The sequence below is a fragment of the Gossypium hirsutum genome, chromosome A01, assembly GCF_007990345.1.
Source record: "Gossypium hirsutum isolate 1008001.06 chromosome A01, Gossypium_hirsutum_v2.1, whole genome shotgun sequence".
Classification (NCBI taxonomy): Eukaryota; Viridiplantae; Streptophyta; class Magnoliopsida; order Malvales; family Malvaceae; genus Gossypium; species Gossypium hirsutum.
Genome location: NC_053424.1, coordinates 6,701,803 through 6,729,108, shown reverse-complemented (window position 1 = coordinate 6,729,108; position 27,306 = coordinate 6,701,803). Strand labels below are relative to the sequence as shown.

Genomic DNA, 27,306 nt, shown 5'->3' with positions numbered 1-27,306 from the left:
GATGGTGTTCTCTGAATGGGTTTGTTTTCGTTACTGATTTAAGTGTAATAATTGTTGTGTTGGGTAAGCCTCATGTGGGTTTTTATATCGAAATTGAATCAGGTGCAACGAGAAACTCGAAAAACAACGAACAAACATGAAATTTGGTCTTCTGTTAGTATAATTTTTCGATATCTTTAAGTGTATTTGAGCTGTGATATGATAATTTAAACTGAGAGTAATCTTATATACGTATATGATTTGTATCTGAAATGTTATGCATGGTTTCTGCTATGATTGTATCTGATTTTGGGGTGGGATATAATATGTGGTGGAAGTGTTTTTGTGAGAGGTGATATCTCGCCCATTATACTGGCAGCATAGCTGCAAATAATCTCAAAAGTGTCATATCGACACTAAGTGGTGTGTTGGGCAGGATGAGTATTTAATACTCTATATGGTGTGTAGGGATGGTTAGAGATGATGTGTAGCGGATGAGAGTAGAACTGTAAATTTGCATATTATTCTGAGTCTGTATAAGATATACCTTTGTATCTGCTCTGCCATGTAATAAATCTGAAATTAAATTTGAAATTTTGTTTCTTTAAATTACACACTGAATTATGAAAATTCACTTTCTTTTTGTCTGTCACTTTCAGGTAATTCTTAGACATAGGCTAGTCGGTGCGACGGGAGCTCGGTTATAACCATATTTTCATATATTTAATTTGTTTAAATTTGGGTTTGAGAGTTTTATAAAATTTAGACTGCCTGGACATTTTTAGTGGTTTCGAGTTTTGAACTTTAATTTTGTTTTTCTAAAAATACTGCTTTATCGACAAAGTTCATTTTTTTTGCAAGACAATGAGTTTCTAATTAACAAAATATGTTTTCAAAAATACTTCTTTCTAAGGCTTTCCACTGCAAAATAATTAATTTTTAGAAAACAGATTTATTTAGTAATAGAAATTGAGCTGTTTTTAACCTTCTGGAAAGCTAAATTTTCAAACCATTTTACGTAATCACTCTAGATTCGGCCATAATATTTAGGTCAGATTTGGAGTGTTACATTTAATTCGTATCGATTCTCATATCAATCAATATCAATCCGGTCCGATTCAAACAATTATGAGCTAAACTAAATTCAAAACCAAACTGAATTTAAACCATTTCAAATTACATCAAATTCAAGTAGTTAGAAGATTATTATTATTATTATTATTATTATTATTATTATTATTATTATTATTAGAGATAAATCTCAAAATTATACATAAATTTTGATTTAATGTGTTGCAACTTGCAATTGTATATATAAACTTTAATTTGATACAATTGTACACGTGAAACACTAATTGTGGTTCAAATGTATACTTGAAATTTTAATTTTGATTTTATCATAAACATTTAAAAAAATAAATTGTTTATATTGAATAAATATAATTATTTATGTGTGCAATATATAAACATAAGATGATATTATATTAACAATTGTATTAATAATATACAAGAATTGGATCAAATTAAAATTTCATGTATAAAATTATACATTAAACCATAATTCATGTATAATTAGATAAAAAAAAATGTTATCGACTCTAGTTGAGAATGATTGCAAAATGAGATTGTAATATAAAATGGTTCAAATGGCAAGTTCTTGGAAATCAGAAATAAATTGCCGAAAACAAAATATTCCACCCATGAAGGCTTGAAGAATTAAAACCACTATTATTTGACAAAGGATGCCATTACAGATGAACCAAAGGTGTTCATGTTGCTCAGCTTGTTCTAACACTCATTTATTTATCAACAAGAAACAAACTTATCGTACATAAAACCGCAGAGTGAATGCAAACTCACCTTCTATACGGCAACATGGGCAGGACCAAACATTCATACTAGTTCATCTACTTGCGTACAACAAGCAATCCTTTTGCTAGCTCTAAGGCTTTCGGGCGTCCGAAAAACTTCTCCACGATTCCTAATGCAAACTCCATGGAAGTTCCAGGGCCCCTGCTTGTAATGAGGTTGCCATCCACCACTACTCTGTTGTCAATATGACTTTGATCTGATAGCTTGTCGCACATTGCAGGGTAAGCTGTGGCCTTTTTGCCCTGGACCATATCACAACACGACTGTTAACCATCCGGGAATATCAAATACTAGAAAGTTTCTTTCGAGTGCTGTTCTTTTTTCACTCGAGATCGAAATGTTTGAAACAGATATAATTATAGGAACCACACACACAAACTTGTGACTTGTAATTAAAAAATAAAAGCAAGTGCAAGCACAATAGTGAAAGTTCAAAGTTAAAGGCAAAAGCAAAAGCAAATGATACAACCTAAACAGTTGTATTTTGTAGTGACCATATTGCCTAATTATAAGCTCTAATGTATATAGTAGTTGAAATTATTTAATCAAAAGCCTCCAGAGACGCAGAGACTACTTCCCCAGAGGCAGATTATGGTTCTTTTAATTAAGTTGATCATTTATTTTACGAACAAAACAAACAAGTACAATTCCATGCAGATTTATAATGAAAACATGAAAATGTTAAACTCGATCAAGATTATAACTTGATTAAACCATGAGGCTCCAACACCAAAGCTGGAGATGTACATATAGCTCCATAGGGTTGGTTTGATTCCGCTTGCTTCTTTAACAAGTTCACCAGCTTATCAGATTTAGCAAATGCTTGGGCACCACCAAGTCCTCCCTATAGATAGGAAAGACCAAGTTAAAATAAATTACAAAGAAAGAAAATTGGGAGGAATTAGGACCAGGGAATATGACAGAATTCCAACATACTGGCAAGACTACAAGGTCATATGTAAGTTTAGCAGCTTCATCAAGAAGCATATCTGTCACTAATTTAACTTTACTAGAAGCTAGAATTTCAAGATTGTCTCCATCAGAGGCCACCACAACATTTGCCTTTGTTCGACGCAGTATGTCAATGATCATAACTGCTTCCATTTCTTCTGAGCCACCAGCAATTGGTACAAGAACGTGAAAATTTAATCAAACATTTATCATAGAAAAGAACCAATAAATTTTGGGTGATAGTACTAAGACAAATTTAAATGTCAGAATACTTGGAAGTTGAAAATCAGTATCTGAATGAACTCACCAACTGACTGCATAGAATCATTTTAGGAAAGAAATGAAAATTTAGAAATAAAGATAACTATCTTCTTGCAGAAATGAGCTTACATATTATCTAGTAATTACATGATAATAACTTGCTTTTTTGTTTCACCTAAGGGAGGGAAAGCAGAAGTAGGAGTAAGGAGGGCTGTAACAAGATCAAGTTAGCAGCTAATGACATATCAAATTCAGGCAGCCTATTTTCAATCTATTGATTTATAACAAAATTCTCTACCCTCACAGAAGCCTGCTAGATTATGAAACAACCACCTCGGTCCAGTGGTCCTGGTACCAAAAAAATTTCAAGCAAGTGCTGAAAAGCAGCTAAACTTAGCAAGCAAGTGTTCTTCCATATCTTGGACTTTAACCGTTATTTTCCAGAATCAAAGAAGAAAATAGAACTATAGAAATTGCCAGATGCAAGTCGGCTCTATCTTTACGCTGTTCTTTCTGAACTCCACTTACTAGAAATTCGTTGTGTCCTTGAAACTCTTTAGAATCAAGAATTGGAACTCTTTTTGAGTCCTAATCAGAGTATTGGAGGAGAATGAAAATCCACCATTAACCACTCAGTATACTGAGATGAACTTAAGAATGAAGATTTATGCATCAACTATTATACAAAACTTGATAGAATGTAACAATAAACAACACTAAAATCTAACCTGCAGAACATTATTGCATTTCCATTCCATAGGATTCAGCTCTGTTATTGTATAGTCATCACCATGGTTAGGACACATCACCTGAAGATAACCAGATCCATTTTAGTAAATAGTGGCGCCACTAATCAGAAACATCATCTACTGAGCTTCCAATTAGCCTGATTGCTTTTCCTATTTCCTAAAAAGAACGTAACTACTGTAGTAAAAAGTGCCCGTACCAATGGTTTTTTGGGTCATAAGGCACAGCTTGCCCATTAATGAAAGGTTCCCCTGAAAATCAATAACGTACGTTTTCTAGTATTAATAGCTTAAAACAAGGAGACACCAAATAAAGAAATATTCAAGATTAAAAATGAATATTTACCTCCATAATCCTTGTTCTTCACATCTAGATAGGAATCTGGAAGAACCCACCGAACTCCAGGGAGTTCTGAGGAAAAATAAAAAAATTATGAGACATAGGGAACAAATAGCATTGGAGTGGCAAAAAAATAAGAAAAGAGATCATGCACCTTTGATCTTATATGAGACCTCTTCAAACAACAAAGCACCAAATGCATAGTAATGTCTGGTTGAAACTGATTATATCTTCATTCTTGCTTCGTCCTCACTGCATATGCGATACACAGTACATCCCTTGTTCTGGGGAAATAAAAACAAGCAAGTAATTGTAAAAAATATCACTACAAATAAGGAAATCCCAGCACTTAAATAATGCAACAATCATCACATAGATAAATGGAGCTTTTGCTATAACTAATAGTATAACATGTTAGAATGAATATAGATCAGATCTAAAATCCCTTGTAAAACAAGCATTACTTACGTGCATTACAAAGACAGAAAAAATTGTTTCAATGACCATAGTCAATATGCAGAGATTCTTCTATCCATTTACATCGTAATCCACATCCTCAAGGCGTTAACAATAAAAAAAAAGGCTAAAATGACAAAAGAAATATCCGGAGGTACTTCATATGTCATCCACTGATCCAGCCCCGTCACTGTCAGTGTACCGAATAAGTTTCAATTCACCATCGCCATTGTAGACCAAACACCAAAATCAATTGTTACATTGACGTATCACAGCACCCTCGTCAAAGGACGAGAGCTTATTTCTTTAATTTAATTGATTGATGGCCTAATTGGTTATTGAATTGTTTTCAAAGAGTTTTTTAAATAATAAACCTAAAATTAAAATATATTAAAATATTAAAATAAAATTTTGGTTGAGTAATAAATTTAAAGTTTTACTAATTCAATGGGCATGAGTTTAAATTTCATCGTATTCATATTTTTAATATATTTTTTAAAATAAAAGACTAAAGTACCCTCAAATAATATATTTATTTTAATAGCAAAAAGACATTAAAGTAATTTTTCTGATTAAATTAGGATTTAATTGATTTGTGACACTAACTCAGATGTTTTATGTTTAAATCCAAATGAAAAAAAATTCAAATCTATAAAAAATTTAGCTTCCACGAATTTGACCCAAACGAAATTAAAAAAAAAAGAGAAACTCAATAAAAGAAATTGTTGAACAATCTCATTATAAATTATGTATCTAATTTTTTTGACACAATGCCAATACTCATAATCTCTTCCCAACCCATTAAATTAAGCCCACCTTTCCCAAACATATCTGTTAAGCATAATCTTTAAACCAAAAACATTTAAGAAACTATTTCGTTAAATCAAAGGAATCCATAAAAAAAATGATAGCTTGGTTTGGTAAACATAACCAGATTAAAGTTGGCCCTAATTTCGTACTTCAAAAAATCAAGATTAGGGTTCTATAAGTTTAAATTGGATGACCCAACTTGGGATTAATTGTGTCGTTCATTAATACATATCCCCCAAGAATGGAATTTCTTAGTTTATATAGCCAATTGTTTTAGTTTTCTCCCAACTACCTTATTTTTATTTTTAGCTGTCAAAAGTAGGGAAGATAGGGTAAGGCCACCAACATCACCTGTATGGGTTTGGGTAGCTCACCTGAAATAAGTAAAACTTTCAACATTAGCCAATCACTTAATTTAATTTGTGACATCTATTTCCTTCTTCTTTTCACTTTGGGTTTCTTGTAAACTAAGTATCTTATTCACCAAACCCCAGCAAAAACTATAATAAATAAAGTCAATTAAAGTCCAATAACCCAAAACAGGCTAAATTTACATGCATGCAAAACTTAGCTATTCATTTATTTCTTGTTGTTGCTTGTTGAAGGGATACCCAATTTGGTGTTTCAAGTTTTTTATATTTTTAGTTAATATTTTTAACGCAATAGCTTTTTTATTAAATGGTTAAATAATTGTGATTTCATTCTTGACTTCTAAATTTGATTTTTCTTATAAACATTTTTAATATGAATTTTTATTTCATGTTGTTTCAAGCTTTTTTTTAATTACTCGAAACAACATGAAATAAAAAATACATATTAAAATATTTATAAGAAAAATCAAACATGAGACTCGAGAATTAAATCATAATTATCTAACTATCTAACTAAAAAAGCTAATGTGTTAAAAATATTAATTAAAAATAAATACATAAAAAGCTTTAAACAACATGAAATAAAAAATACAAATGTGAATAGAAAAAAAATCGAACTCGGAACTCAAGGATACAAGCACTAACATTTAATCATCTAATAAAAAAAGCTAAATTATTAATCTACCAACTAAAAAAATATTTTACTGGTGCCGCTTGACACAGTGGCTACACCAAAAAAAATTCTTTAAAAAAAAACTAATCATGCCACAATGATTGGCGAGAAGTGGGAGTGATTCCGCCGGTTGGTTAAGCAGCACCAACGGGTTACTATAATAAATGTCTATTTCGGTAATTAATATTTTTCCTATCCTATTTAGTATTTATTTATTTATTTTATATTATTTAGGTAAAAAAGTATTCCTCTCCACTAATATTGTATGATAAAAAAAGCAATTAACTACTAAACATTTGGAAATTAATTAAAACATTACATATATTAATTTTTTGGCATAATAATTTATTTGGTCCTTCTATAGTCGTCATTCATTTAATTTTTTTATTGTCACATCAATAAAGTTAACAAACATTAACCTTTTCACCCATTTTTGGGTGATTTGACAAACCATGCAAATTCAAGAGCTAAAAAAGATGAAAAAATAAATGAAAAAATAAAACGACTTTATATTGTGAAGTTGAAGGGCCAAATAATTCATTATGCCTAATCTTTTCAAAAATTAGGGATGAGGAATGGAATTGCTTGGGATTGAACCCAAACTCTAATGTCTCTAACACAATACTCTTACCACTAGGCCAGGGGCGAAACCAGGGGGGATGGCAGGCAAGGGTGCCGACCCCCCTAAAATGTCAAAATTTCCATTTAGGCCCTTTGAAATTTTTAAAATTTTAAATTAGTAAAGGTAAAATTACACTTTGGCTCCCTTAAAATGATAAAAATTTGATTTAATCCTTTAAAAATTATAAAGATAGAGGCTATTAAAATGGTGAAATTGTACTTTTACTATCATAAAAATTACAACTTAATTTGGAGCCCCTAAAAAAAATTTTCTAGCTTCGCCCCTACACTAGGCCAAAAGGTTACCGACAATGTATATTAAATTTTTATATTTAATTTACAATTCATATCATATTATACAATTTTTTTTTAGTGTCATAAATAACATCTTACATACATAATTGCCCTCTAACCCTCGTTAGGATTTGTGCATGAGACATTGGTTTGATGATAAAGTTGAATCTCACAGTGAATTGAATATAAATATTTTATTTAATAAATATTTAAAAATAATATTTTATTAAAAGAATAGTTATTTAAAATCATGCTAATATAATTTACACTCTTATATACATATTAGTAATTCTATTATATGAGTATTCGTGTGAAAATCATGTATTTAGAATACGTGTGCATTTAAACATAACATCTATTAAATAATGAAACGTTTAATTTGAAACTATTAATAATAACACATATATAATATATCAAGTTGACTTGTAACACAAACTCAATTAATAACATTATCTTATACTAAATTATGGCACACTCACGATGTAAATGAAAAAAAATTCTATTATAAAATTCAAATAAACCTTAAAATTAATATAACTATATCATAAAGCTTCTATATAAGAGAGCAACGTTAACAAAAGAAATCAAATTCTACTTTTCAAACTCCATATCCACTTAATTGTTGGTGCAATGATAATGGAAATATGGTATGTTTGGGTTTTCATAATATCTTTTTTGAGTGTAAGTGTAGGCAACTGGATTTATAGGTGGAGGAACCCTAAATGAAAGGGCAAACTCCCTCCTGGTTCCATGGGATTCCCTCTTATAGGAGAGACCCTTAGCTTCTTTGTCACTTCCAACTCCATTGACATGCATCCTTTCGTTAATGAAAGATTGAAAAGGTAATAAAATAACCCTTTAAATTCCGTTTCATCTGCGTAGGTCAGTGCAATCTCATTTTTTCAAATATGATTTTAGATACGGTCCGTTGTTCAAGACAAACATAGCGGGTCGACCGGTGGCGGTGTCATCAGATCCCGAATTCAACTACTTCGTGTTGCAACTAAAGGGGAAACTCATCGAACTCTATTACGTGGATTCCTTTTCACAGACGGTACACAACGATAACCTGAGAAATCTAGGTGGCTACTTCCAGAGGTATCTACGGCGCTCCATTCTCCGTCATTTCGGACATGAGCCACTCAAACGTAAGCTGTTGTCTGAGTTTGAGGATGTAATAAACCATGAATTACATAAGTGGACCAATCTGCCAGAGGTCGATGTAAAACGCCAAACTGTTCCCGTAAGCAATTATGGCATATACATAACCAGATGATCCAAGAATGAAATATTGTAGTAAAGATAAATATAGATTGTTGGTTTTGGTGTTTGCAGATGTTATTTGATTTAACCTCACAGATCCTGATGAGTCATAAACCAGAAAAAAATTTAGGTGAAGATTTAAACAACATGTTGCAATCAATTATGACATTTCCTTTATATATCCCTGGGACCGCTTTCTACAAATGTATACAGGTAGAAACATACCATTAAATATGAATTTCATCATGAATCCTTCTAGGGTAAACACTAATAAATATATATATTTGACTGCAGAAGAAAAGAAAAGCAATAAAGCTGACGACTTGGGTTTTAGAAGAGAGGATGAAGGGGTACTCTTATGATAATTCAGCAGAAGGTTGCAATAAAAAGGGAGATTTTTTGGATGAAATAGTAGGAGACATTGGGAAAGAAGCATTTTTGACGAAGGAATTCGTGCCTTTCCTTCTGTTTGGGCTACTCCTTGCTACTGTCGAGACGATTTCACCCACTACCACTTTGGCCACCATGTATCTACTGGACAACCCATCGGCTTTGCAACAATTAACAGTTCGTTCCTTCCTTTACATGATTTTAACTTATTATTATTGCTTTTAATTAAATTAATATATACTTAAGCATTTATATTTCTTTTTGCTAGGTGAATATTTTAGATAATTGGAGGGTTTATTTATATAATTTTTAATAATATAATCTGAGTTTTGGGGTTATGTTATATATTCGGATTTTATATGAGTGTACATGAATATATGCAATTTTTGTAGGTCTTAACTATAAAATTAACCCCAATCAATATCGTTTTCTTCACTTAGTTATTTAGAAAGTTTTTTTTTTTAAAAATGGTATCTTCAATTTCATCTTAATTTATTTGTACAACATTTGGTAAGAACATATTATATATGTCACGTATGCTATGTGTCACGTACTAATTGATTGAGATTGTATGTTGGGATAAAATGAGGAAAAATTTCTTTGAAAAAATTTGGATATTAATATTTTAGTTTTTAAGAAATGAACCAGGAGGAGCATGAGGAAATTCTAAAGAACAGAGAAGGTGCCAATTCTGGACTTGTATGGGAGGAATACAAATCCATGACGTTCACTCGTTACGTGAGTTAATTAATTATGCCAACTTTTTTAATAAATAAATTTAGGCCGTGTTTGTTCATGTTTTTTTCTTCTTCTTTTTTTGGCTATTTTCAGGTGATTAATGAAACACTTAGGTTAGAAAATCTTCTTCCAGGGATGCTGAGGAAAGTTATAGCTGACATTCACGTCGATGATAGATAACAATATGTATACATATATATATTATTACCAATTTATTTGAATATATTATAAACAAGTGTGATTCATCCTTTAAATAATAATATTAAAAATATAAATATTGCAGGATATACAATACCAAAAGGTTGGATCCTATTGGTTATGCCCACAGCTCTTCATCTGAACCCTAATATATATGAAGATCCTCTTACCTTCAACCCTTCAAGATGGAAGGTATAATTATACTCTTTCCCATGGATTAAATCTTAAATAAAACTTTGGGAGCAATTAAATATAATTTGTCAATTATTATGGTATTTTTAAAAATAATAAAATGAATAAAGAACATTGGGAGCAATGGAATGGCAAAGAACTTCATACCATATGGAGGAGGGGATAGGCCGTGTGCTGGTGCAGAGTTCAGCAAGGTTCTAATGGCTGTCTTTTTACATGTCTGGGTCACCAAATTCAGGTATATTTTTTCATTATTTTGCATATATATTTTTTAATAATTTAATCCAAAGAATCTAAACCAAAAATGTTTTGCAAAATTTATGGAACAGGTTCACAAAAATCGAGGGAGGGACATAGTTCGTGCACCCAGTCTGGGATTTCCAGATGATTTCTACGTTAATGTTTCAGAAAAACATTGTTAAATATATATATATATATATATATATTAAAATGCTATACATATGTGAGTTCAATGCCAATGTTTTGATTTTATTCATAACATTAAGCTAAATTATATATTAATAAATATTTGTAATAATTGTTAGGTGTGGGTCCCACTATGTGGGAAACCCATAATTTCTGCCACATTTTATTGTCTCTTTTTGGTTTTGTCAAAAGCCATTTTTGGGGGGCTTTTAATGGGTGATGTGGGTAGAAATTTTTGCAGAGCTAAAACAAAAAAAATCTCAAATTAAAACAGAGAGAAAGAGAGAAGAAAATTTCAGTTTTTCAAGTTTGGTGCAGCAGTGATCAACTCTTCGATCGAAGGTTCATCCGTGGTTCGATTGAGCTGATTTTTGGACAGCAGCTAGGCGATAAGGTGTTCTTGACTTTGTACGGTCGGATGTTTCATCCGAGTCTTGTAGCGTCGGAAATATCCATTTTTCAGCAGCTACGTTTTTGGTGATGTTCTCTCATTTTTCTCTCTTTTGCTAAAGATTACATATTGTTAGCCTTGTCGGAGTTGAATGCTTGTTGTAGGCTTGATATTGTGATCTTGTAGTCGAACATTTGATGATAGTAGAGCTCTTTATCGGACTCTAAAGTCCCGTGGTTTTTACCCTTGATTTAGAGGGGTTTTCCACGTAAAAATACCGGTGTCTCTATTTATTTTTGTTGTGGTTGCATTAGTTGATTTGTGGTTGATTAAGGTTGCTAGAGAACATATCTTGTGCTATTGTGCTTGCCATAATTTTTGACAAGAGTTATAAGGAGAGAAAGAACACCGGTTGTGCTTTCGCTTTGTTTCGGTTGTTCGGTTTCTTCCCAACAAACTGGTATCAGAGCTTGGTTATTGTGTCAGATAATTATGGAAATTAATACGAGCAAGATGATTATGTTGAATGGCACAAATTATCAACTTTGGCGGAATAAAATGAAGGACTTGTTGTTTGTGAAGACTTTGCATCTTCCGGTCTTTACTACTCAAAAACCCGATTCGAAAAGTGATGAAGAATGGGAATTTGAGCATCAAAAAGTGTGTGGCTTTATTCGGCAATTTGTTGAAGAAAATGTTTACAACCACATTGATCAGGAGACACATGCTCGAACATTGTGGGAGAAGCTTGAAAGCTTGTATGCTTCGAGGTCGGGCAATAACAAGTTGTTTTTGCTGAAGAAAATGATGGCGCTGAAATATAAAGAAGGAATGTCTATAGCTGACCATGTTAGTGAATTTCAGAGTGTGATGAATCAGTTGCTTGGTATGGGTGTCAAATTTGATGACGAGATTTTAGGACTTTGGTTGCTTGCTACTCTACCAGACTCTTGGAAGACCTTTCGAGTCTCACTCATTAATTCTTCCCCACAGGGTATTATTACTTTGGATTTGGCTAAGAGTTATGTGTTGAATGAAGAGGTTAGAAGAAGATCTCAGGGTTCTACATCACAGTCCAAGGTGTTGGTTATCGAGAATAGGGGGAGAAACAGAGACAAAGATGGAAAGGGTAGAGATAAAAGCCGAAGCAAGTCAAGATCGAGATACAAGAATCTTGAGTGTCATCATTGTGGTAAGAAAGGTCATATCAAGAAATATTGCTTCAAGTGGAAGAAAGAGAACAAAGGTGGTGGTGATAAACACGATCGGAATGACAATGAAAAATTCGAGCGTGTTGCTACTGTTACTCGTGAAAATCTGTTAGTTATTTGTGATGATAATTTGGTCAACCTAGCATGCGACGAGACTAGTTGGGTGATTGATACTGGTGCATCACTTCATGTCACGTCGAGGAAGGAATTCTTCACATCTTATACTCCTGGTGATTTTGGGGTATTGAAGATGGGTAATGATGGTTTGGTTTCGGTTATTGGTATGGGAGATGTTAGCTTGGTGAGTAACAATGGAACAAAGTTAACTCTCAAGGATGTCAGACATGCACCGGATGTCCGTTTGAATTTGATTTCTGCAGGAAAGCTTGATGATGAGGGATTTTGTAACACCTTCAGTGAAGGGCAGTGGAAGCTGACTAAAGGCTCCTTAGTTGTGGCTCGAGGAAAGAAGAGCTCAAATTTGTACTTGATGCAAGCTTTGACTTCTCGAGAGATGGTGAATGTGACACTGAATGACAGCTCAACTGAGTTGTGGCATAAACGACTCAGTCTTATGAGTGAGAAGGGGCTTAGCTGTTTAGCGAAGAAGAATCAACTTTCGGGTTTAAAGAATGCTACACTGAAGAATTGTGCTCATTGTCTAGCAGGAAAGCAGAGAAGAGTTTCATTTAGAAGCCATCCTCCTCATAGGAAATCAGAGTTGCTAGAGTTGGTCCATTCAGATGTTTGTGGTCCGATAAAAGTAAGATCACATGGTGGTGCACTTTACTTTGTGACTTTCATTGATGATTGTTCAAGAAAGCTATGGGTTTACACTTTGAAGTCTAAAAATCAAGTCTTTGAGGTGTTTAAACAGTTTCAAGCATCAGTTGAAAGGGAAACTGGGAAGAAGTTGAAGTGCATTCGTACAGATAATGGTGGCGAGTACACAGGGTCGTTTCATGAGTATTGTCTGCGACAGGGAATCAGACATCAGAGAACACCACCAAAGACTCTACAATTAAATGGGTTAGCTGAAAGAATGAACCGAACATTGATTGAGAGAGTTAGATGTTTGTTGTCAGATGCAAAGTTACCAAGATCGTTTTGGGCCAAAGCTTTGAATACAGTGACACATGTGATAAATCTGTCTCCTAGTGTTCCTTTGAAAGGTGATGTGCCAGATAGAGTTTGGTTTGGTGAAGACGTGTCATATGATCACCTACGTGTGTTCAGTTGTAAAGCATTTGTTCATGTTCCAAAGGATGAAAGATCCAAGTTGGATGCCAAGGCTCGACAATGCATTTTTATTGGTTATGGTCTAGACGGTGAGTTTGGTTATAGACTCTATGATCCAGTTCAGAAGAAACTCGTGAGAAGCAGAGATGTTGTATTCATTGAGGATCAGACCATTGATGACATTGATAAGACGGAGAAAGTGAATTCACAAGGTAGTGGTGACTTGATCGATGTGAATCCGGTTCCCCTAGACTCTTCACCAGATCCTATCCAGGATGATGTGCATGGTGATGTTAGTGGTGACCATCAGACTATAGGTGACTTTGATACTCCCATGGATGATGTTGTGAATGATCAACAACAAGCACCTATAGCTCCACCAGCAGTTCCACTTCGAAGGTCTTCTAGAGATCGACGATCTTCTGTCAGGTATTCTCCTGATGAATATGTTCTTTTGACTGACGGGGGAGAACTTGAATGTTATGAAGAGGCTATGGAGAGTGAATGCAAAGATCAGTGGGTTGAAGCGATGAAAGACGAACTTCAATCCTTGCATGAGAACCATACTTTTGAATTGGTGAAACTTCCTAAGGGCAAAAGAGCTTTGAATAATCGGTGGGTTTACAGGTTGAAGCAAGAAGAGAAGTCTTCATCTCCACGATACAAAGCTAGATTGGTCGTCAAGGGTTATACTCAGAAAAAAGGGGTTGATTTTGAAGAAATATTTTCACCGGTTGTGAAGATGTCCTCTATCAGAACTATACTGAGTTTGGTAGCTTGTTATGACCTAGAGGTTGAACAAATGGATGTGAAAACTGCTTTTCTTCATGGTGACTTGGAAGAAGAGCTTTACATGGAGCAGCTAGAGGGTTTTGTTGCACAAGGGAAAGAGGACTATGTGTGCAGATTGAAGAAGAGCTTGTATGGTTTGAAGCAAGCTCCAAGGCAATGGTACAAGAAGTTTGAGTCTGTTATGGGGAAGCAAGGCTACAAGAAGACTACTTCTGATCATTGTGTGTTTGTTAAGAGATTCTCTGGTGATGATTTTATTATTCTTTTGCTCTATGTTGATGATATGCTTATTGTTGGTCAGAATGCTTCTAGAATTGAGAAGTTGAAACAAGAGTTGAGTAAATCCTTTGCAATGAAGGATTTGGGGCCAGCAAAGCAAATTCTTGGCATAAGACTGACACGTGATAGAAAGGCCAAGAAATTATGGTTATCACAAGAGAGGTACATTGAGAAAGTACTTCAAAGGTTTAGTATGGACAAAGCTAAAGCGGTGAATACTCCCTTTGCTATGCACTTTAGATTGAGTGTTAAGCATAGTCCTTCCACAGAAAAGGAGAAGGAAGAGATGCAGAAAATTCCTTACTCTTCAGCCGTGGGTAGTTTGATGTACGCAATGGTTTGCACGAGACCAGACTTGGCTTATGCCGTTGGTACAGTTAGTCGGTTTCTTTCTAATCTAGGCAGAGAGCATTGGAATGCAGTGAAGTGGATTATAAGATATCTTCGTGGCACTTCCAACATGAAACTTTGTTTCGGCAATGAGAAACCTGTTCTTGTTGGGTATATAGATTCAGACATGGCCGGAGACATTGACTCGAGGAGATCTACTTCAGGTTACTTAATCACTTATGCAGGGGGAGCTGTGGCATGGCAATCGAGACTGCAAAACTGTGTTGCATTGTCCACCACCGAATCAGAGTTCATTGCAGCAACCGAAGCGTGTAAGGAGATGCTTTGGATGAAGAAGTTTGTGCATGAGCTTGGTTTTACTCAGGAGAAGTATGTCCTGTACTGTGATAGCCAGAGTGCTATTCATCTTGGTAAGAACTCAACTTTTCATGCTAGATCTAAGCATATTGATGTGAGGTACCATTGGATACGAGATGTTCTTGAAGCTAAGCTGTTAGAGCTTGAGAAGATACACACTAATGATAATGGTGCTGATATGTTGACGAAGGCCTTACCAAGAGGAAAGTTTGAAGCATGTTGTTTGACTTCCAATATGGAGGCATTCCCCACATAGTTGGAGGGGGAGATTTGTTAGGTGTGGGTCCCACTATGTGGGAAACCCATAATTTCTGCCACATTTTATTGTCTCTTTTTGGTTTTGTCAAAAGCCATTTTTGGGGGGCTTTTAACAGGTGATGTGGGCAGAAATTTTTGCAGTGCTAAAACAAAAAAAATCTCAAATTAAAACAGAGAAAAAGAGAGAAGAAAATTTCAGTTTTTTAAGTTTGGTGCAGCAGTGATCAACTCTTCGATCGAAGGTTCATCCGTGGTTCGATTGAGCTGATTTTTGGACAGCAGCTAGGCGATAAGGTGTTCTTGACTTTGTACGGTCGGGTTTTTCATCCGAGTCTTGTAGCGTCGGAAATATCCATTTTTCAGCAGTTACGTTTTTGGTGATGTTCTCTCATTTTTCTCTCTTTTGCTAAAGATTACATATTGTTAGCCTTGTCGGAGTTGAATGCTTGTTGTAGGCTTGATATTGTGATCTTGTAGTCGAACATTTGATGATAGTAGAGCTCTTTATCGGACTCTAAAGTCCCGTGGTTTTTACCCTTGATTTAGAGGGATTTTCCACGTAAAAATACCGGTGTCTATTTATTTTTGTTGTGGTTGCATTAGTTGATTTGTGGTTGATTAAGGTTGCTAGAGAACATATCTTGTGCTATTGTGCTTGCCATAATTTTTGACAGGAGTTATAAGGAGAGAAAGAACACCGGTTGTGCTTTCGCTTTGTTTCGGTTGTTCGGTTTCTTCCCAACAATAATTTCAGTTTACAAGTGACCATATGTATGTTCGGACATGTACTTATGATTGTACATATATTTATAGATATAAAAGTGTGTTTCTATATATTTGACTAAATTTTGTTTTATAGAACATGAATGTATCCATTCTGTGTTGTGAACATGTTCACCATAAAAATTTTATGGATAAAAAATATATATCGAATTTTTAATCTAGTGATTTAATTAACAATGTTTGATTTTAAAATGTTGTTAGTAATTAATTGTATTATGTTTTAAAAAAGAAGAGTGGAAAAACATTAAACCCATCTAATCTTAATATATCCTGATCTTATAAGAGTGGTTTTGTTTTTTAAAATCAAGTTTGGGAATGGGATGAATCAATTGTTCCTTTAAAATTGTATTCATACTTGATACCATCTTTTATTATCATTATTTAACTTTTGTTTAATAAAAGTTTGAGATTTAGCGACGAAAAAAATACAGTGGCGTTTTATAATGTAAAATGCCGCTATATATTTGTGTGGGAGTTTGGGCATTGATTTAGCGGCATCTGTAAGGACAACCGTCGCTAAATATCTGAACTCGAATGTCTGTTTAATTCTCTAAAATCTGTAAAGATTTTTATTTCGAGGTATTTACTTTGTTCCAGATTATTTATGATAATGTAGTTTTAACTTCAATAATTTAAGGGGAATGACAGTAGCTTTATTAGGAATATAAAAATTTAAAGGGAATGACTGCAGTGAAAAAAAATTGCGGCCGCCCATTGAAACCTTAACGAGCCATTTGCAAGGTTTTTAAGTAAAAAGCAAATCCATAAGTAGGATTGGTAATTATCCCATGGATTTTTGCTTTAACAACAGTTTTTAAAATTTATTATATTGAGAAAAATCTAAATAATCAATTACTGTATTCGATCTATTAATATGAACCCACATAGTAGTCACTGATAAATGACTTACAACCAAGTCCCGAATTATCTAAGTTAATTTGAATAATGTTTAGTTTTACATTATGTTAAAATTTAATAATAGGTTTGCATTATATTATTTTATAATTAAAACTTTTTTAGGTTTGAAATTTATAAGAGTCAGATGTAAAGAGTATAAAAATGGTGTATGAAATTTTTTTGGATTTTGCTTTAGTAAAAGATGCCAAGACAATAAGATCTTATGTCTTTGTGTGAAATGCGTCGATATGAATTGGCATCAATGCGATGTTGTTCAAGAACATTTAATTTGTGATGGAATTCTTCCGGGATATACACTGATTTTTTCACACACAATACATATTTATATCTTTCGCTAGAATTCTTCCAAGTTGTTCTAGCAATCGATGTCGGTCTGCTAAACAAGATGATAGTAAAGGCACATTGCAGGATGTCGGTCTAGTATATGCAACCATCCAGCTACCATGGATGTAAAAGAAAAACATGGATGGTTTCCAAGTAACGAATTAGGTCCTTCACTTTCGGGTGAATATGGATATACTTCTTCACAGAAGCACTCTGCACGTAAAGCTGAAACATCGAGAGAAGATTCGGAAACCATGCATGACCAGGTTGTTGAGTCAAAAGCAACGAACCAAGCAAAGAGAGCTAAATTAGAGATGAAAACAATTGATATTTCTAGTTTTTGAACTTCTAGTAACTTGTAACCACATTTACTTTTAAGTGCTAAGAAACAAAATGCTTATATGAACATTATTTATAATTTCTCATTTTTGTCGGACTCCATTCCGTGTTTGAAACCTGCTTTAAAGCCAAATCAACATTTTTAAAATCAAATCAATATTCAAATTAATCAGGTCACCAATTCAATTAATATTAATCTATCTAATTCAATTAAATAACACATAAAATAATTAATAATGAAACTTATACAAATTTAATCTGTATCTATTCTCGAATCAATCAATATCAATCCGATTCAAACAACCATAAACCAAATCAATTTTAAACATTTCGATTATTATTATTATTATTATTATTATTATTATTATTATTAGATAAAAAATGTTATCGACTCTAGTTGAGAATGATTGCAAAATGAGATCGTAATAAAAAATGGTTCAAATGGCAAGTTCTTGGAAATCAGAAATAAATTGCTGAAAACAAAATATTCTACCCGTGAAGGCTTGAAGAATTAAAACCACTATTATTTGAAAAAGGATGCCATCACAGATGAACCAAAGGTGTTCATGTTGCTCAGCTTGTTCCAACACTCATTTATTTATCAACAAGGAACAAACTTATCGTACATAAAAAACCGCAGAGTGAATGCTTACTCACCTTTTATATCTCATATATCGTCTCATAGCAGGCTATAGGGTAACATGGGCAGGACCAAACACTCATACTAGTTCATCTACTGGCGTCCAACAAGCAGTCCTTTTGCTAGCTCTAAGGCTTTCGGGCGCCCGAAAAACTTCTCCACAATTCCTAGTGCAAACTCCATGGCAGTTCCAGGTCCCCTGCTTGTAATGAGGTTGCCATCCACCACTACTCTGTTGTCAATATGACTTTGATCTGATAGCTTGTCGCACATTGCAGGGTAAGCTGTGGCCTTTTTGCCCTGGACCATAGCACAACACGACTGTTAACCATCCGTGAATATCAAATACAGAAAATTTCTTTTGAGTGCTGATTGTTTTTTTCACTCGAGATCAAAATTTTTGAAACAAATATAATTACAGGAACCACACACACAAACTTGTCACTTGTAATCAAAAAATAAAAGCAAGTGTACGCACAATAGTGAAAGTTCAAAGTTTAAAGGCAAAAGCAAATGATACAACCTAAACAGTTTGTATTTTGTAGTGACCATATTGCCTAATTATAAGTTGAAATTATTTAATCAAAAGCCTCCAGAGACGAAGAGACTAATTCCCAGAGGCAGATTATGGTTCTTTTAATTAAGTTGATCATTTATTTTATGAACAAAATAAACAAGTACAAACCAATGCAAATTTTATAATGAAAACACGAAAATGTTAAAACTCGATCAAGATTATACCTTGAGTAAACCATGAGGCTCCAGCACCAAAGCTGGAGATGCACATATAGCTCCATAGGGTTTGTTTGATTCCGCTTGCTTCTTTAACAAGTTCACCAGCTTATCAGATTTAGCAAATGCTTGGGCACCACCAAGTCCTCCCTGTAGTTATCAAAGACCAAGTTAAAATATATTACAAAGAAGGAAAATTGGGAGGAATTAGGACTAGGGAATACGACAGAATTCCAACATACTGGCAAGACTATAAGGTCATATGTAAGTTTAGCAGCTTCATCAAGAAGCATATCTGCCACTAATTTAACTTTCCTAGAAGCCAGAATTTCAAGATTGTCTCCAACAGAGGCCACCACAACATTTGCCTTTGCTCGACGCAGAATGTCAATGATCATAACTGCTTCCATTTCTTCTGAGCCATCAGCAATTGGTACAAGAACCTGAAAATTTAATCAAACACAAACTTTATCATAGAAAAGAACCATAAATTTTGGGTGATAGTACTAAGACAAATTTAAATGCCAGAATACTTGTAAGTTGAAAATCAGTATCTGAGTGAACTTACCAACTGACTGCATAGAATCATTTTAGGAAAGAAATGAAAATTTGGAAATAAAGATAACTATCTTCTTGCAGACATCAACTTACATATTATCTAGTAATTACATGATAATAACTTGCTTTTTCATTTCACCTAAGGGAGGGAAAGCAGAAATAGGAGTAAGAAGGGCTGTAACAAGATCAAGTTAGCAGCTAATGACATATCAAATTCAGGCAGCCTATTTTCAATTTATTGATTTATAACAAAATTCTCGACCCTCACAGAAGCCTGCTAGATTTAGAAACAACCACCTTGGTCCAGTGGTCCTGGTACCAAAACAATTGCCATTGTTCCTTACATCAAGTTAAAACAAAAGCAGAAATATCAAGGACAATTTGAAGTGCAAACCTGGATCTAGAGAGTACAGCATGCTTTGGCAGTTGGGACACTAGATTACAAATAAGATCAACAGTGATGAAAAGCAGCTAAACTTAGCAAGCAAGTGTTCTTGCATATCTTGGACTTTAATCGCTACTTTCAGAATCAAAGAAGAAAATAGAACTATAGAAATTGCCAGATGCAAGTCAGCTCTCTCTTCACACTGTTCTTTCTGAACTCCTCTAACTAGAAATTCGTTGTGTCCTTGAAACTCTTTAGAATCAAGAATTGGAACTCTTTTTGAGCCCTAATCAGAGTATTGGAGGAGAATGAAAATCCACCATTAACCACTCAGAATACTGAGATGTACTTAAGAATGAAGATTTATGCATCAAATATTATACAAAACTTGATAGAAAAAACAACACTAAAATCTCACCTGCGGAACATTATTGCATTTCCATTCCAGAGGATTCAGCTCTGTTATTGTATACTCATCACCATGGTTAGGACGCATCACCTGAAGATAACCAGATCCATTTTAGTAAATAGTGGCGCCATTAATCAGAAACATCATCTACTGAGCTTCCAATTAGCCTGATTGCTTTTCCTTTTTCCTAAAAAGAACGTAACTACTGTAGTAAAAAGTGCCCATACCAATGGCCCAGAAACTTCATCAGCTTTCTCTTTTCCATACAATTGCTCAACCAGTGTTACAGCAAACTCCATGGTAGTGCCAGGTCCACGACTTGTCACAACTTTGCCATCCTGCTGAACTCTTGATTCAACAGCTGTTGCACATGATTGCAGTTGCTCCATAAATGATGGGTAACAGGTAGCCTGCCAGAAACAATCATGAATTACGATTTCAATCATGCAACATTATCTAAAACAAAAACAAGCTACAAATAGCAAAACAACGCATACCATGATCTCTGAAATAAATTAGCTTAAAATATTTATCATTTAGTACTCACTTTCAGTCCCTTCAATAGACCCCATGAACCAAGCGCAACAGCAGGTGAAGCACACACGGCAGCATAAAGCCGCCCATCTGCAGCCTGCTTTTTCACAAGACTTTCAAGAACTCCACAATCTTTAAAGTTGCTAGCACCAGGCATGCCTCCCTAAAAGCAAAACATATATACCAATGACAAAAATAAGCGTTTGCCATTTTGATCTAAAAACATCACTCACATGCAAATTATTTTCTTCTATAAATAAAATAATAAAAAAGCCTTTTTTTCTTTTGCTTCCGAAAATTACTAGTTTACTTCCATAAAATAAAAAGATCTTTTCATTTTGGCTTCCAGAAGTTAGAAAGCAATACCAATTGAGTCTCAATTTTAAACCAAATACTGCTGTAATCACTCATATATTTGCACTCTGCATTTTACTTCAACACCAAAAGCCTGAAGAAAAGAAGTTTACAGAAAAAAAAACCGGAATAATTACTTACAGGAAGCGCGATAAGATCGAAAACGGTGTTCTTACAATCAGCGACGAGAGCATCAGCAACAATTTTAACACCGTGGCAAGCGTCAACGCGAAGCTCTTTCTCGACGGAAGCCACCGTAACGTCAGCTCCCGATCTCCTAATCACGTCGATCGTAATCACCGCTTCCATCGGCTCCGTCCCGTTGGCGATCGGCACCAAAACCTAAATAATCGAAACATCAAAATCACAAAAGTACAAAATTAACAAAAGAAAAAAAAATCTTTCCATTGTTTATGTGTCGTATTTACTTGTTTAGCCATTGTGGTTGAAGCAGAGGCTGAGCAGGAGAAGCGAGGGGATTTAAGAGGAGAGAAACGGAAATGATGATGGAGTTTGGAAGTTGAAAGAAGAGATTGATGAGTAAAGTGGCGTAAGTGTAATAATGCCATTACTTTTAGGGGTTTTTCTAGAGGGATCGGCTCGGCTCCCTGGCTCTGCTGGAAGGGCCTGGATTTCAGTAGCGTTTCGAATATGGCGGTAATGGATGAGATCGTTTCGATCAGCGGTTTTCATTTTGCCACGTGCTTTTAATGACTACTTACTTTGGTTAAAGCGCCTGGGAAGTCGCCCAATCAAATTAGTTCCTCTATTATTAAACAGATCAATTTAATTTTTATGATTAAATAAGTCTAAATTGTAACTGCAAGTCTAAATTTTGTCAGGGCCCATAAACAAATAAAATAGTCCAACTATTTACAAGTCCAAGTAGAATAAACCTACCCATTACCCAATTCATAAATCAAATAACACCCATCACATATCAGGCTTAAATTACCCAATCCCAAAGTTTAAAACCCAAAACAAACCCAATAACCTAAACCCTAATAGCCCACTTGCTTAAAATTTTTTAGCAGCAAACCCTAGCCCCTAAGCCTCCAACCGCCGCACACTAGGCCAACCACTGGCCATTTCGCGCAGAGCCTTCCCCGCACGCCACCGCTAGCCTCCACGCGTCTGACACCTGCAAGACGAAGCTAACACGCAACATGCAAGAAACAAAGAGGAAAAAAACAAAAAAATAGTAGCAGAGGATAAGCAAAAAACAAAATGGATCTATGTAACTCAGTTATAAAAACCGAGGCATATCACTTTGTATTTTTTTTACGCACACTGAAAATAAAAGAACAGAACAGAAGTTTCGAAAGGTTGTTTTTTTTTTGTTTCCTTTCATTTTCTTATTTCATTTTATTTGTTTTTTAATACCAATCTATTGTGAAATAAAAGAGGAGGGAAGGACTTACGTGAATCGGCACATGGTCTCGTTCCCGGAGGTTTCTCTCCGTCGTCGAGGCCGGTTCTAAAGGGAGTCGAGGCCCTCGTCCTTCGGCTGATAGGTTGAGCGAGTTTGGCTCCTCAAAGTCCAAAAAATAAGGGTTAAAAGTCCCTTTTCGCGTGACCTCAGCCACCGGCCACAGTGGTTTTAGGGGAGGCGACGGCGACGAGGATGGGTTTCATAACCCTAGCCGAAAAGAGGAAAAGAGAAGAGGGAGGGGGCTGCTCTCTGCTTTTAAAAAAAAAGGGAAAGAAAGAAATAAGCAATTTAAAAAAAAAATTGGCCTTAATAGCCCAGCAAAACGTCATCGTTTTGCACTTCCCCCTTCACGCCTCAAAACGACGTCGTTTAGGGGGAACCGCGCAACCCGACCCGTACCCACGGAGGATCCGGGCATTTTGACCTAATGGTCTATTTGCGCATTGGATCCCTCCGCTTTCTTATCGCGTTTCAATGCGGTCCTGCGTTACCTTTTTATTTAGATTTTTACCCTAGAATTTTGCCTCTGTTTCCACTTAGTCCTCGGGCCATTTAAAGAGGCAGACCCTTGAAACGCCGTTCATGAGGGATTGGGATTATTTTCCCAATCAGTCCCTCAAGGTTTCAACGCGTTTTAAATCGGTCCGTTGCTTTATTTTTGTCCGAATTCTCCCTTTAATTTTATTTAGATTTTGTTTTAGTCCTTTTTAAATACTTGCATTAATTTTTTTCGAATTTGGACCCTAAATTTTCATTTTATTTGTAATCTACCCCTTTTTTCATATAAATTTGGACTCTTTTTTCATTATTTGTTTTAAACTACTTTATTTATCTTAAATTTCATATATTAAACTGTTTTAAATTGTTTTAGATATATTATTTTAAATTATTTCATATACTATACACTTTAAATTGTTTTGTATATTATTTATTTTAAATTTGTTTTTATGTATTATTCATTTTAAATCGTTTTATTATTAACTTTAAATTTTTTTCATATATTATCAATTTCAAATTTTTATATGTATTATCTATTTTTTATATACCATTTATTTTTTTAAAAAATGTTTTGTATATTACTTATTTTAAATTTCTTTTTACATAATATTTACTTTAAACTCATTTATATTATTTATCTTAAAATTATTTTACATATTATTTGTTTTAAACTTTCTTCTCATATATCATCTATTTCAAACTTTCGCTTATATTGCCTATTTTAAAAAAACGTAATCTATTTTTAAATTGTTTTATGTATTAAATTCCTTTTTCACATTATTTATTTTAAATTCATTTATTATCATTTTAAATTTGTTTTTGCATTTCATTTATTTTAAGTTGCTCTATAGGTTTTAAATTGATATATATATTATTTGATTTATCGGCCTTTATTTATTAGTGTTCTTATTTAAATGATAAATGTTGCATGATTGTTGTCCTTGTATATACTATGACCCATTTACTTGTAATTTCATATTATTGTCATTCATAGCATTTGTATGTTATTACCTCATGTTCCACATCGTTTTTTAGTTATCTCATTCAAATCGCATTGTGAATTAAGCTACAACTTTTTATCCAATATGGATCGTTCTATTTTTACTCTAAACAAATAACGCATGTCGTTTAAATATCGTATTCACTATTATTCAAAAATGAAAATTTCAAAATAAGGCAATGTTTCACGTTTTGGAACATCGAGGAATTGTACCCTAACTTACAGGGTATTGGTTCTCTCGTTGATTCTAAATAGCCAAATATCCATTTGAGTTTTAAAATACATGAAATTTCAATTAAAATTAAATACAAACTTGCGCTCGGGAGTTCATGGTATTGTGTCCTAACTTACGGGATGTGATACTCCGATATCTCGAGACGAGAAAATCTTTAGTACGTTTTGGGCTAATTCAAGCATTTTTTAAAATTGACGTTAATAAAAAAGGATCGTATTTTAAATCCGTTCCCGATTTTCAACTTTCGACATTAAGATACTAACTAATCAATTCGGTACCAATTTTGGGCGTGACGAGGGTGCTAATCCTTCCTCGCACGTAACCGACTCCAAACTCGTTCTCTCAAGTTTCGTAGACCAAAAACACTGTTTTAGTAAATCAAAACGTTTTATTAAAACAAAGGTGGTCTGATCACACCTGATAAAGATCGGTGGCGACTCTCATTTTTCGTTTTCATTTTCAAAATCAAAGTCAATTCTAGTTTTCAAAAAAATGGTTTCGACAGCAACAAAACTAACATTTGCTATATAAAAATTGTCTTGAAATTTATTGTTTTCAGTTTCATTGACAATACCATAAAGTCTTTAAAAATAATAACTCGGGTAAATAGTAAATGATATTTTTTAAATAAAAATATCTAACTCCAATGAAATTTGATCTTACAGCATGTTTGGTTGGGTGTATTGGTATAGCCATTACACCCCTAATCGGTGGGCCCCACTTAATCCCCCTTTAATCCTTTGTTTGGTTCAGTGTATTACTATTACGGGTCTAATACATTACAGATCTAATCCTCAAAATCCACCGATTTCTATTCCGGAAGGAAAGCTCAGTTTTGCTGCGTATTAAGTTCTCCCGATTTCTTCTACCCTGTTTTACCCTTCTAACTGCTTCTTCTGATTTCTTCTGATTCCATAACTTTTTCCTTCCTTTTGGCCACCACAACTGCTTCTTCATCATCACTCATCAGCAGACTGCTTCTTCTTCTTCATCCGCTCGCCGATCGCCAGTCATCCGTGTCCATTTTCGGACAACGGTGTCTTGACAGTTCGTATTCCGTTGACACCAGTACGAGAGGGGAAGATCTGTGTCGGTGCTTCTCCATTGCCTGGCATCCTTATACAAGAAAGGTTTTTTATTTGCTAACATTTTACATTTCATTCTATTCTCTGAAAAAAATTGAATTTTGACCACACGCCAAGCAGCCCGAGCCCTTCTAGTTTTTAGTGATTACACTTCTCGGCTCCGGGCACTTAGCTCCTTATGGTTAGCCCGACCTAGAAACTGATATTATTTTATTTCATGAAAGCTCAACTTGACTGCATTAATGCTTTGCATAGAGTGTTCTCCCTATTTCACCTTTTGGTACCCATTGACGATTCTTGGATGGTGAAGCATAATGTGAAATGTAAATTTTGGTTGCTGTGGTTTACACTCACTAGCCTATGGAAATGGCAGTAATTTAGACAATTGCTGTATATTAAGTAGGATCTGAGCAAAATGTGTTTGTGATTGTGTGTAGTAATCTCACATGTGAGGCAAATCTTCCAAAACTTTGACCATCTTGTAATCACCTTAAGTGCAATGCTAACTTAGATAGTTCAATGCTTCCAAGTATTTAACCATCCACATATCATATTAGCATCAATTTTTCTCTGAATTGGCTATCTCTCTATATTACAATGTCTAATGTAATCAATGATGGAAATGATCCACAAAAGTTATTTACAAGTAACAAGATATTATGAACCACGATGTTGAACTCCCAGGCAGTTGATTTTGCATCTTGCTTGTTCATGAATGTTTGGTCTCCACTGGCCTGTAAAATTTTCGCCTATCCTTCCTTCCTGCAAGCATGAATGTTTGTTCATGAATTCTCAAATAAAAATAACAACTAGCTTGAGGTTAACTAATTGTTAATAATGGCTGATATTAATCAGATAGCTACTGTCTATCATGCTGAAAACTTCTGTAACCTTAACGATGAAGAAATCCGAAAAAAGAAAAGGCTAGAAAAGTATATAGAATTATGCAGTTTGTTCAATTTGGTGTTTTAATGATGTTGTACCTTACATTTGTTCCAAAATCTTATTTCTTTTACAGATGTCTGAGTTACTTAATCAGAAGTCTTCTATACAAGGAAAAGTTCATTCAGGGTATCTTAACAGTATCTTCGATTTGAGTGGAAATTGGCTTCATGATGCTACAGACACCAAAAGTCTCGCTTTCGATGGTTACTTTATTTCGTTATACTATTTACACCTTACAGCATTTCCACTTGTTCTAAACGACAGAGTTAAGAAGTCTGTTCCACCTCATTGGGATCCAGCAGCCTTGTCTAGGTAACTTTTCCACATATTGTTTGCACATTTTTGGCATTAAGAATCATATGGATTATGCGGATGCTTTTTGAATGAATGAAGAAATAGTACTGGTGACCCTACTTTATAAACGCTTGCCTATGTTAAAGAAAATATATTATTGTTATGCTGAATTAAAGTGGTTCTCAACTGGTTGGGTCGATCATGTGGCCATATGCTGTAAAAATATAGTGTAACTAATTATATGTGGGATGATGAAGGAGCTGCAATATGTGTTTTCAACTTTCTTATGCAATTTTAGCTAATTTCTAAACATTTTTTCTCAAAGAAGTAGGATTCTGTTTATTTATCATTAGATTGAACTTTCGGCATATAAACTGTTACA

General features: G+C 34.2%; 3 protein-coding genes and 1 long non-coding RNA gene across 10 annotated transcripts; 2 read left to right on the top strand and 2 right to left on the bottom strand.

The window, feature by feature from the left end:
* Positions 1-1,932: 1,932 nt before the first annotated feature.
* Positions 1,933-4,915, bottom strand: LOC107917735 (protein DJ-1 homolog B). Of its 2 annotated transcripts, XR_001689816.2 has the most exons (8): positions 4,618-4,915; positions 4,304-4,433; positions 4,156-4,221; positions 4,010-4,061; positions 3,792-3,872; positions 2,788-2,960; positions 2,556-2,695; positions 1,933-2,093 (listed from the first exon to the last, which is right to left on the bottom strand). XR_001689816.2 is itself a non-coding variant. In XM_016847024.2 (3 exons), the coding sequence occupies exons 1-3, from the start codon at positions 2,953-2,955 to the stop codon at positions 2,021-2,023; spliced, it is 381 nt and encodes a 126-aa protein (XP_016702513.1). In that variant the 5' UTR covers positions 2,956-3,789; the 3' UTR covers positions 1,933-2,020. The 2 variants fall into 2 exon arrangements, 1 of the variants encoding a protein (XP_016702513.1); XM_016847024.2 differs by lacking the exons at positions 3,792-3,872; positions 4,010-4,061; positions 4,156-4,221; positions 4,304-4,433; positions 4,618-4,915 and having other exon boundaries at positions 2,788-3,789.
* A 3,046-nt stretch (positions 4,916-7,961) lies between these two features.
* On the top strand, positions 7,962-10,613 carry LOC107917734 (cytochrome P450 87A3). The gene is made up of 9 exons (XM_041075084.1): positions 7,962-8,216; positions 8,293-8,617; positions 8,710-8,850; positions 8,932-9,204; positions 9,676-9,765; positions 9,859-9,937; positions 10,049-10,155; positions 10,266-10,393; positions 10,485-10,613. Exons 1-9 carry the CDS (start codon positions 8,125-8,127, stop codon positions 10,510-10,512), a joined length of 1,263 nt encoding a protein of 420 aa, XP_040931018.1. The 5' UTR covers positions 7,962-8,124; the 3' UTR covers positions 10,513-10,613.
* A 6,799-nt stretch (positions 10,614-17,412) lies between these two features.
* Positions 17,413-23,207, bottom strand: LOC107917733 (protein DJ-1 homolog B). 6 transcript variants are annotated; one of them, XR_005899899.1, is made up of 10 exons: positions 22,857-23,145; positions 21,864-22,589; positions 21,577-21,777; positions 21,095-21,244; positions 20,775-20,957; positions 20,557-20,637; positions 19,438-19,638; positions 19,205-19,345; positions 18,481-18,763; positions 17,413-17,709 (listed from the first exon to the last, which is right to left on the bottom strand). XR_005899899.1 is itself a non-coding variant. In XM_016847021.2 (9 exons), exons 2-9 carry the CDS (start codon positions 22,002-22,004, stop codon positions 18,557-18,559), a joined length of 1,305 nt encoding a protein of 434 aa, XP_016702510.1. In that variant the 5' UTR covers positions 22,005-22,589; positions 22,857-23,145; the 3' UTR covers positions 18,327-18,556. The 6 variants fall into 6 exon arrangements, 3 of the variants coding, with proteins under 3 accessions (XP_016702510.1, XP_040931004.1, XP_040931007.1); XR_005899902.1 differs by having other exon boundaries at positions 17,413-17,943; positions 21,864-23,207; XR_005899901.1 differs by having other exon boundaries at positions 17,413-17,940; positions 21,864-23,207.
* Positions 23,208-25,778: 2,571 nt separating this feature from the next.
* Positions 25,779-26,217, top strand: LOC107917123 (uncharacterized). Its single transcript, XR_001689709.2, has 2 exons — positions 25,779-25,866; positions 25,941-26,217. It is a non-coding gene; the product is annotated as an uncharacterized lncRNA (long non-coding RNA).
* The last annotated feature ends 1,089 nt before the right edge of the window (positions 26,218-27,306 follow it).

What these genes read in the sequence shown, in the direction of transcription:
- LOC107917735 (XM_016847024.2), bottom strand. Translation starts at nt 2,955, where the DNA reads ATGGAAGCAGTTATGATCATTGACATACTGCGTCGAACAAAGGCAAAT. An exon ending in ATGACCTTGTAGTCTTGCCA is followed by an intron (nt 2,696 to 2,787) that starts GTATGTTGGAAT and finishes TCCTATCTATAG; the next exon opens with GGAGGACTTGGTGGTGCCCA. An exon ending in GAGCCTCATGGTTTAATCAA is followed by an intron (nt 2,094 to 2,555) that starts GTTATAATCTTG and finishes GATATGGTCCAG; the next exon opens with GGCAAAAAGGCCACAGCTTA.
- LOC107917734 (XM_041075084.1), top strand. Translation starts at nt 8,125, where the DNA reads ATGGGATTCCCTCTTATAGGAGAGACCCTTAGCTTCTTTGTCACTTCC. An exon ending in TAAAACGCCAAACTGTTCCC is followed by an intron (nt 8,618 to 8,709) that starts GTAAGCAATTAT and finishes TGGTGTTTGCAG; the next exon opens with ATGTTATTTGATTTAACCTC. An exon ending in CGGCTTTGCAACAATTAACA is followed by an intron (nt 9,205 to 9,675) that starts GTTCGTTCCTTC and finishes GAAATGAACCAG; the next exon opens with GAGGAGCATGAGGAAATTCT.
- LOC107917733 (XM_016847021.2), bottom strand. Translation starts at nt 22,004, where the DNA reads ATGGCATTATTACACTTACGCCACTTTACTCATCAATCTCTTCTTTCA. An exon ending in CAACCACAATGGCTAAACAA is followed by an intron (nt 21,778 to 21,863) that starts GTAAATACGACA and finishes TCGATTATTTAG; the next exon opens with GTTTTGGTGCCGATCGCCAA. An exon ending in AGCCTCATGGTTTACTCAAG is followed by an intron (nt 18,764 to 19,204) that starts GTATAATCTTGA and finishes GCTATGGTCCAG; the next exon opens with GGCAAAAAGGCCACAGCTTA.